General features: G+C 49.2%; 2 gene segments (V, D, J or C); both read right to left on the bottom strand.

Annotated features, from left to right (window-relative positions):
- Positions 1 to 4298: 4298 nt before the first annotated feature.
- Positions 4299 to 6076, bottom strand: LOC106723169. The segment is given in 3 exon segments: positions 4299 to 4307; positions 5534 to 5835; positions 6016 to 6076. Coding segments are annotated over 3 exon segments (360 nt in total).
- Positions 6077 to 8776: 2700 nt separating this feature from the next.
- On the bottom strand, positions 8777 to 9430 carry LOC102376008. The segment is given in 2 exon segments: positions 8777 to 9084; positions 9373 to 9430. Coding segments are annotated over 2 exon segments (357 nt in total).
- Positions 9431 to 9928: the final 498 nt, after the last annotated feature.

Below are 9928 nucleotides of genomic sequence, written 5' to 3'. Positions count from 1 at the left end.
AAGTCCCTTCTGTCCATAGTGCTAGCCAGCGTCGCAGTGCCAAGCCTATAACATGCCACGGGTTTTTCTTCCCAAGGTGGAGAACCTTGCATTTTTCAGTGTTAAATACCATCAGGTTCTCATCCGCCCATTTCCTGATCGTGTCGAGGCCAGCCTGCATCGCCCTCCTGTCATCAGGTGTGGACGCTTTAGCCCAGAGTTTGGTGTTGTCAGTGAACTTGGCCAGTTTGCTTCTGGCAGCAATGCCCTCATCATTAATGAAGATGTTAAAGAATACAGGTCCAAGGACAGAGCCTTGGGAGACCCCAGTGGTGACCGCACACCACGACAATTGACTTCCATCAACCAACACCCCCTGGGTGCGACCACAGAGCCAATTCCCCAGCCAGAGGATCGTGGTGAGACCTAGGCCACAGTTGGCCAGTTTTGCCAAGAGGTGAGCATGGGATACCAGGTCAAAGGCTTTTTTGAAGTCAAGATATTTAACATCAATCTCTTTTCCCCTGTCCTGACTACACTAAGTGTAATGTAATACTGTGTCTACTGATGAAGATTTTCAGGGACATTTGGGTAAGAAGTGGATATGCACAAGGTGCTTATTTCTCTTACAATTCTTCTGATTTTGAGAAATTGGAGAATATTGTATTTAATCCCTGGCTTTGGGTAGGTCATCTTTAATGGAAACAACATGTCCCCTGGGTCAGGGAAGAATGTGCGACACTGGTAATTCTATAAAGTCTTTGTACATGTTGGTGGCCTGCAGCACTGGAAAAGCTGAGCACCTAGAGCTCTTTCCAGTCATTTAACTGCAATTTTAGGGAACGGCTTTGCTGCGACCAGGCTCCGGCAGCCAAACTTGTTCCCTCTGGCAGTTCAGATTCCATCTGTTGCTCTGAGACAGCCACAAGTGCCACTAGGGGAAGGATTTCACCCAGGATAATTGTAGTTTCTGTACAGAGAATGACAGTGTGTATCATTTCCGATTGTTTAGTAGGGGGTGGAGGGGAAGCAATGAAATGCTTGAAATGCAACACATGCCTAATTGTCAACCCGGCAGTGCTAGGGTGTTACTGCCCTCTCCTGGATGCAACCACAAGTGCCTGGTCGTCTATCACGGATCAACTGTCTGCACGTTGCCATATGCTGTTGTTGTTACTACTCTGTGTTTTAGTACTTCCAAAAGGAAGTACTAAAACACAATGCAGTAACCGCTCGTACTGCACCATATCAGTGGCTCATGGGAAGATTTTCCTTCTACATCACCATATCTGCTTGCTATACATGGGCAGCATGCCACTACATGGCAGTAGACAGCAATCATGTGTAGAGCCATGTGATCTGCATGTCACCATAGTCCACTGTGTGGTGACATAGTGCTTCACAATGTCACTGTAGGGTGATATCTAGATACACACACTGAGAGTTAATCTATATTGGAAGGAGCCTCATGACATATTTAGCCAGTTGACAGTGTGGGGAAGATTTGGTTTTGTTACACAACATTTGTCTGTAGCAAACTGGGCAGTTACTGCATGTAATGTTATTCCTGGGGTTCGAATGTTTCAGTGGGACACATTTCTTTGAGGAAAAGCAGCAGGAGAGGAGTAGGCTTGTGGTTGCCCTCATCGGTTCAGACCAGACTTGTGATATCAGCCTGCTCAGACCCAGCTGGTGGTTCCCTACTGTGACAGCGCTGACCAGGCTCTGCATACAATGCTGGGCTCGGTAGCTACCTGGGACTGTAGCTCAGGGGATGGCAAACCCTGACACGTGTACCAGAGCATGTCAGGTGGAGACATTTTACTTGGCACCCCAGAGCTGCGCGGGGCTCTGAGCAGCCACCACTGGCCACAGAGCCCAGGCTATGTGCAGAAGGCAGTGGGAAAATGCAAACCCTGCTGTGAGCAGCCCGGGCTCTATGGCAGGCAGCAGCTGCTCAGTCTGGGTTGAAGGTGGCAGACAGCTGGGAGGCTGCAACTGTTGCACCAGGATCTGGAGACCTAGCTTGGGTCTGTGACCGGTGGTGACTACATGCTAGCCTTGGGGCACATGGTGGGGAAAGAGCTTGGCTTGTGTCCCAGGCCTGGGGGCAGTGCTCTGGCTGCTTCTCCCAGGGCACCATCTGGGAATGGAGCCCGCGGTTGTGGGGCAGGGAACAGGTTGGGGTGCAGGGGCAGGGGAGGGCATGGACCCAGGACCCCTATCAATCTTAATACCCCCCTGGCTGTGTCAGCCTGGTCCATAATCTCTGTTTTACACAATCCAGTGCATTAATTAATTGTCCATGTTGTCACTGCATTTATGACCCAGATACCTTGTCCCAGGCAGACCCAAACCCTCCGACTGACCATGACCTTTCCATTTGATAATAGGCAAATGTTATTGACACACATGTCTCTAGTGGGTTATGGAATAGAGAGTATCCCACACAACTTACTGATTCCTTTGATGCACTGGCTGGGGAAATTTTCAGCTAATTGCATGATTTCACAATGATTTCACACTTTATTTATACAACCCAATTGTATTTTAAGAAATACAATAAACATCACGACAATTGACAATTGACTTCCATCAACCGGCAGCCCCTGGGTGCGACCACAGAGCCAATTCCCCAGCCAGAGGATTGTGGTGAGACTGAGGCCAGAGTTGGCCAGTTTTGCCAAGAGGTGATCATGGGATACCAGGTCAAAGGCGTTTTAAAGTGAAGATATATAACATCAATCTCTTCTCCCCTATCTGGGTCGCAGGTCACCTGGTTGTAGAAGGAAATAAGATTGATCAAGCAAGACCTACGCACAACAAACCCATGCTGGCTATCCCTCAGGATGCTGCCATCAGCCAGTATCTTCAGGATGGGCTCTTTGATAATCTTTTCCAAGACCTTCCCAGGGATGGAGGTTAGGATGATGGACCTGTCGTTTGCTGGATCCACTTTCCTCCCTTTCTTGAAGCTAGGCACCACATTGGCCTTCATCCAACCTTCAGGCACTTTACCAGAGCTCCAGGAGTTCTCGAAGATCCGTGCCAGGGGCTGGGCTATGATGCTTGCCAGCTCCTTGAGTACCCTGGGGTGTAAACTGTCAGGGCTGGCTGACTTAAAGGTATCCAGCCTCTTGAGGTGTTCCTCCATGAGGTCAGCAATGTTTTTTCCCCTGCTTATCATAAACTTATGGTGGGGAGGTTGAGAACCTTGCAGTGTATCGCACCAACATGTAAGGTACAGGCAGTCTGACCCTGTGCTTTGTGGCCATGGTGCTGCTGGAGGGGAAAGGCCCTGCATTGTGCAGAATGATAGTTTTGATAGGGATGATCCTGCTTGAGGCGAGGGCTTGGACCAGATGACCTCCAGCCCTGCTTCTCTATGACAATATGACTCTACAACCCCCTTATGCACTGAATCAGCACAATCCCATCCCAGCAGAGTGGGGCATAGCAAACTTGAAGCACATATTTTGTATATGGAAGGACTAAAGGGGCACCAGGTCACTGCTCATCACTGACACAGGCATCATGGAGCTCTGGATGCCCGTACTACTTCACAGTGCCTTTTTCAGGTCACATAGTTTTATGCTTCACTTTGTTAATGCATTGGGAAGGAAACACAGAGGCACTTTAGCTGCCACAGGAGAACGCCTGGTGCTGAGGGTGTTTCACTGAATGTCTCAAAATCAGATCAAAATATCTCATAAATTTCATTTCCTGAAGAGATGGAGGGTGATCTGGAGTATAGGGTGTGGAGCTGGATCCCGAGAGACTCCCAGCTGCTCTGTCCATGGGCAGCAGTGGGTGTAGCAAGAAAAATCGAATCTGGTCATGACAAGGTGACTAAACTCCCAGAGGGCTTTTCGAGATAATTCAGAATTGGCAGTGATTGCGGCCTACAGTTAACCCCAGGAAAATGTCAGGGAACATCCAAAACAATGGAACAATAGAACCATGAATTAAGATGATAATGTGGTAAGCGTTGGGACTAATTAATGTGGAAAGAGGAAAATAACAGAAAAAATATTCCAGGTTTGTAAGGAATCTATAAGCCGAAATATTACATAACAAGCTTGGCTAGCATTGATACTGGTGATGTCACTAAAGGGTTAAGTAGCCTAAGTCAAGTGAAGTCAGTGTTGCTGTTCGCTGTTCCCTGTTTGCTGTGTGCAAATCCCTTGCATGGGTTTCTGAGAGAGACGCCTGCATGAATTTGTAAAGGAGGATAAACCCTTCAGACTTAAAACAGCAGCACAACCCAGGAAGCTCACCCACTAGGGCCGACTGTGGAAAGTACCTCCTGAGTAACAGCCCTAGAGAGACTGTAAAGTGGTAAGAAGTTGCGTTAATGCGCTCAGTTTTTGGTAACTGCCTGCTTATATTCTGGCAATCCCAGTAAAGTTGACTACTTGTATACAGGCAACCACAGTTGATGAATTGCTTTGTGTTTAATGGATAATTCTGGAGTCACTAAAGCTTCTGCCTGACTATCGGATGAGTGCTGGCGGTTAGTCGCATAGTTCTCTTCGCTGACAGAGAAGTAGGGCTCGAGTTTCAGCCCAGCAGTGGGTTGCACTTGTGCGGGCCGGCTCCCGATCCCATCCTCGCCATGTGCGAGCCGGGGCCCATCTTTGCGCACACGGACTGTGGCCAGCAGCCCGGGCACACGGGGCCAGAGAAAACCGCAGGGCGGTAAGGTACACGTGAGCTAGAATCAGTTACGGAGGCATAATGGTTGATTGAAAAGATTATTTACTTACACCCAAGGTGGTCGCGGTGTAGGCTGGACAGCTTTCCAGGCGCAGATTTCTTTGACCCCGGAGTGGTTTAGGCTCCGCGAGTTCGGCAATTCTTTCCTCACAGAGTGGCTGAATCTCTGTGGGTTCTGTTCGGTTCCCAGGTCCCCCGGAGCTGTTAAGACTCCGTGGGTTCAAAAATTGGGTATATAGGATAGGGATACGTCTAGGATTGTGCTCGGTGATGGGGAGAGGCTAGAGGCTGATCAGACCTCCGTTGCCTGCTTAAGAAAGGTGCGTTGGGTCCGCAAGGGTCCACATCACTTGGAGATCTTCGCACAGTGCGAAGTCTCCTCCTCCTGGCGAGTTCTGTATCTCTCCAGGTTTCCTCTCTCTCCGACTTGGGCGGAAACTACCCAAGCCTTTTGTACGGCTAGCAAGCCAATAGCTAGCCGCCACGTATGCCTACATTTAGAACCGGCCAATAATGTGGCGCGAATCTAAACACAAATGGCGGGAACTCCTTTGCACCGTGCATCACTATGATGCAAAAGAAATGCACCATGCAAAGAAGGCTACAACTTGACGGGAATACTGTTTTGCATGCGGGTTCTCTTTGCAGCAGAAAACTCCACCGTGCAAAGAAGCTGCAATTTAGGCGGGAACATAATTTAGCGTTGCCGAAGCACACACAAACAACAAATCACAACTTTGGGTTGTGACAGCACTGAGGCTGTGAGTCTCCCCAGGAAGCAGCTGCTTAAGTGAATCAATGGAGCCTGCAGGGAGGTTTTTGTATGGGTCTGTATCACTGTGAGAGGGGTATTACCATGGTACTGGCAGTAATAATCTCCAGCATCACCTGCTTCAACCCGGCTGATGGTGAGAGTGTAGTCACTGCCTGACCTAGCACCGCTGAAGCGGTCTGAGATCCCAGAGGCACGGGAGCTCGTGCTGTGGATGAGAAGCTTAGGAGATTTCCCTGATTTCTGTTGGTACCAGGCTATGCTACTACTAGTGTATGAACCGGCATTGCAGGTGATGGTGACTGTGTCTTGAGGAGCCACCGTCAGGGACTCTGGAGTCTGAATCAGCACAACGTCCCCATTGGAGCCTGCATGAGAAACAAGATAAAAGGAAAAATGTGAGAGTCTGTTGCTGTCTCCAGTTTCATCCATCTGTCTCTTGCTTTTTGTGTGCCTCTTGCATTGTCCAAGTGCTGAGATCATAACATTTTTAAACCTGACCCCAAGATGTGGTTTGAAACCCATCTCTCCCCAAGGATGATTCTTACCCTGAACCCCGAGCACGAGGAGCCAGAGGAGATGCGTGTGTGAGATCATCTTGGTCCTTGCAGACTGACAAGCATGAGCGTGTGCAGCATGGGAAGGCGCCATTTATCTGTGCCCTGAATAGGAGGGAAATGGCCTGGGGTGGAAACATGCAAAGCAGCTGCTGTGTCTAGCAGTGTTTTTCCTCAGCCATGGTGCAGGAAGATACCATGCGCAGCCCTTGTCTGAGTCTTGTGCTGCCGTGGCTGGCAGTGAGAATGAGACGCTCAGCTGAAAGCAGGCAACGGCCCTTCCTGTGTGTCAGCTCAGTGCCCAGGGCCGAGGAATTTGAGCTTCCAGGTGTCTAACTGCAGTGTTATGGGGGTTTGTCCTGGTATCTGGGCTCCTGCTGCCAGACCTGCTCGTCCTGGTGGGGCAGAGTCCATCAGTTGTTGGATGGTGGCAGGATTTCAGCAGACTGTCCAGTCTCATGAGATGGGGACTGTGCTTCTGAACTGGGAAGGGGCAGTTGATACTCATCCCAAATCATAGGTTTTCCCAGGCCGGATTGGTGCATCTTTTAAGGCTTGTGGTTGATAAGAGTAATCATTCTATGATTCCATGTTGTGCTTCATAAAAGATCTGGAATTTATGAGCAAAAACCACGTAGCACTAAGTGTAATGTAATACTGTGTCTACTGATGAAGATTTTCAGGGTCATTTGGGTAAGAAGTGGATATGTACAAGGTGCTTATTTCTCTTACAATTCTTCTGATTTGGAGAAATTGGAGAATATTGTATTTAATCCCTGGCTTTGGGTAGGTCATCTTTAATGGAAACAACATTTCCCCCAGGTCAGAGAAGAATGTGCACCACTGGTAATACTATAAAGTCTTTGTACATGTTGGTGGCCTGCAGCACTGGAATAGCTGAGCACCTAGAGCTCTTTCCAGTCATTTAACTGCAATTTTAGGGAACGGCTTTGCTGCGACCAGGCTCCGGCAGCCAAACTTGTTCCCTCTGGCAGTTCAGATTCCATCTGTTGCTCTGAGACAGTCACTAGTGCCACTAGGGGAAGGATTTCATCCAGGATAATTGTAGTTTCTGTGCAGAGATTTGACAGTGTGTATCATTTCAGATTGTTTAGTAGGGGGTGGAGGGGAAGCAATGAAATGCTTGAAATGCAACACATGCCTAATTGTCAACCCGGCAGTGCTAGGGTGTTACTGCCCTCTCCTGGATGCAACCACAAGTGCCTGGTCGTCTATCACGGATCAACTGTCTGCACGTTGCCATATGCTGTTGTTGTTACTACTCTGTGTTTTAGTACTTCCAAAAGGAAGTACTAAAACACAATGCAGTAACCGCTCGTACTGCACCATATCAGTGGCTCATGGGAAGATTTTCCTTCTACATCACCATATCTGTTTGCTATACATGGGGAGCACGCCACTACGGGGAAGTAGATGGCAATCGTGTGTAGACCCATGTGATCTCCATGTCACCATAGTGCACCGTGTGGTGACATAGTTCTTCACAATGTCACTGTAGGGTGACGTGTAGATGCACCCACTGAGAGTTAATCAATATTTGAAGGAGCCTCATGATGCATTTAGGCAGTTGATAGTGCAAGAAAGCTTTGCTTTTGCTATAACATAGGTCAACACTTGTCTGTAGCAAACTGGGCGGTTAGTGCATGTAATGTTATTCGTGGGGTCCGAATGTTTCTGTGGGACACATTTCTTTGAGGAAAACCAGCAGGAGAGGAGTAGGCTTGTGGTTGATAAGAGTAATGAAAACAATTCCATATCTACCAGTCCTAGGGCTGGCATCACAGTCGAGGTACGTCTGGGCAGCGTGTAAATTTCACTCTCAGGTTCTCTCTTGAATGTCAGATGTCAGCAGCCTGGAGGTCAGAGGCCGAGCCCCGCTGCCCCCAGTGGGGTGGGTGAGACGGGCTGGTGGTATGCCCTCTCTCCAGGGTGGCCTTGGGTTCCCCTCCTGGGGACCCTTTGCTTCTCTGCAATCCCTTATTCTGTATTCTTTCCCCATCCTGATGACTCTTAATGTCTGGCCATCACTAACTGGTCTCACTCTGTGGTCATCATACTGTCCATGTTTTGTCCTGTCAGCATCATTCTTTGTTTCACAAACCCATCACATGCACACATCCTAATTTGGGCTTTATCAGTCTTCTCCTAATTTGGTCTGTTCCCCCAAAGCTGGAAAGCCCAAGGGTCCTACAGTTGGGTACTGAGACCTGGTGCCACCTTATCTCATGTTATGGAACCGAGTGGTACATGGCTTCAATTCCCAGCTTGAGCCATGTACCGTTGAGTCATGAGTCTCACACAAAGTAGGCCATGAAGAAACTTTGTCACAGACTGTCTTTTAGAAATCAATTAACCATTGCTGTTGCCCTGGACCATTATTTTAATGCATATCTACTTTACCTGTGAGCCAGTTACCAAAAGCAAACCTCTATAGTCCATTTTCTAGCCATAAGTTAAGGTCTGGGGGATTTGGTATCATCTTATAGAGCCAAAATGCCTTAGACAGAGGGAGGAAGTGCTGAGTGCCGTGCAATGAGCCAGAACACAACATGGCTGGAGTCAATGAACTGAGTGAGAGAGTAATGCGTAGGACAAAGTGCTCACAGGCTGGCAGATCCTGCCATATGAGCGAGAAGTAACTGGTGTGAGGCAGTGAGTGTGTGCAGGAAGCAGCTGTTTGAGTGAGCAAGAGAAGCTGAACCCAGCAGGGAGGTATTTGTCATGGCCTGTATCACTGTGTGAGAGGGGAACTGCTATACTGTTGACAGTAATAGTCGCCAGCATCGCCTACTTCCACCCGGCTGATGGTGAGAGTGTAGTCACTGCCCGACCTACTGCCACTGAACCGGTCGGGGATCCCGGAGGGCCGCGAGTTTGTGCTGTAGATAAGAAGCTTAGGAGGTTGTCCTGATTTCTGTTGGTACCAGGCTATGTTGCTACCACTGTATGTAACGGCTTTGCAGGTGATGGTGGCGGTGTCTCCTGGCGACACTGCCAGGGACTCTGGAGTCTGGTTCATCACAATGTCCCCGCTGGAGCCTGTGTGGGGGAGAGAATTCAAATAGACCAAATGTTAGGGAATAGGAACAAAATAAATGTGATTGTTGCTGCATTGCTCTCTTTTCCTTTATACTATTTAGTTGCTGAACATGCATTCAGGCATTGCTGTTTCCAGCGTCTCTCGATCAGTGAATGAAAACCACCTATTTACGGGATATATTGATTGTGCCCCACAGCCAGAGACCTGAGTCAAAGTCACCACTGCTTCGGGCCTCATCAGGCTTTCCAAGGGTCTTAAAAGTCTCCCTGGGCTGTTGCTGTTCTTACCCTGAATCCAGAGCAGGACGAGCCAGAGGAGCCGAGCGTGAGACTTCATCCCGATGCTTCTCAGCTGAGTGCTATAAACCGATCAAGCACCAACGCTCCCCATTTGTATCTGCTCCGAGCAGGAGGGGAAGGTCCCTGGGGTGGAAACATGCAAAGCAGCAGCTGGTGTAAATGTGCTCAGCCTGGGACCAGAGATACCAGATGAAGGCCCCGCACTGGCTGTGGTCTCTGTGTCGGGTCAGTAGGGGGCGCTCCTGCATGGAGCCACCCACCTCCCTGTGCCCGACCACCTTCCAGGCTCCGAGTGTCCTCCCTGGGGTGCCTCACCTCCGTCCGACCCCCTTCCTGGAGCACACCCGCTAGCCTGGGGTTTCCACTGCCACCACCCAGAGCTCTGGACTTAATTTGGGCTCTGCACACTCTTGGAAACACAGGCCTAGTAGCCCTCAAGGGAACTCTATTCACTTCAAGAAGTCGGGATGCTTTCCTCAGTCAGAAGCACATATAGTGGTCTCCCTTAGTCAGCCAAACCAAGGGGACCCCAAGGCATAATCTA

Source organism: Alligator sinensis, unplaced genomic scaffold, assembly GCF_000455745.1.
Source record: "Alligator sinensis unplaced genomic scaffold, ASM45574v1 scaffold1484_1, whole genome shotgun sequence".
NCBI classification, from domain to species: Eukaryota; Metazoa; Chordata; order Crocodylia; family Alligatoridae; genus Alligator; species Alligator sinensis.
This window is presented reverse-complemented; position numbering and strand designations above follow the sequence as displayed.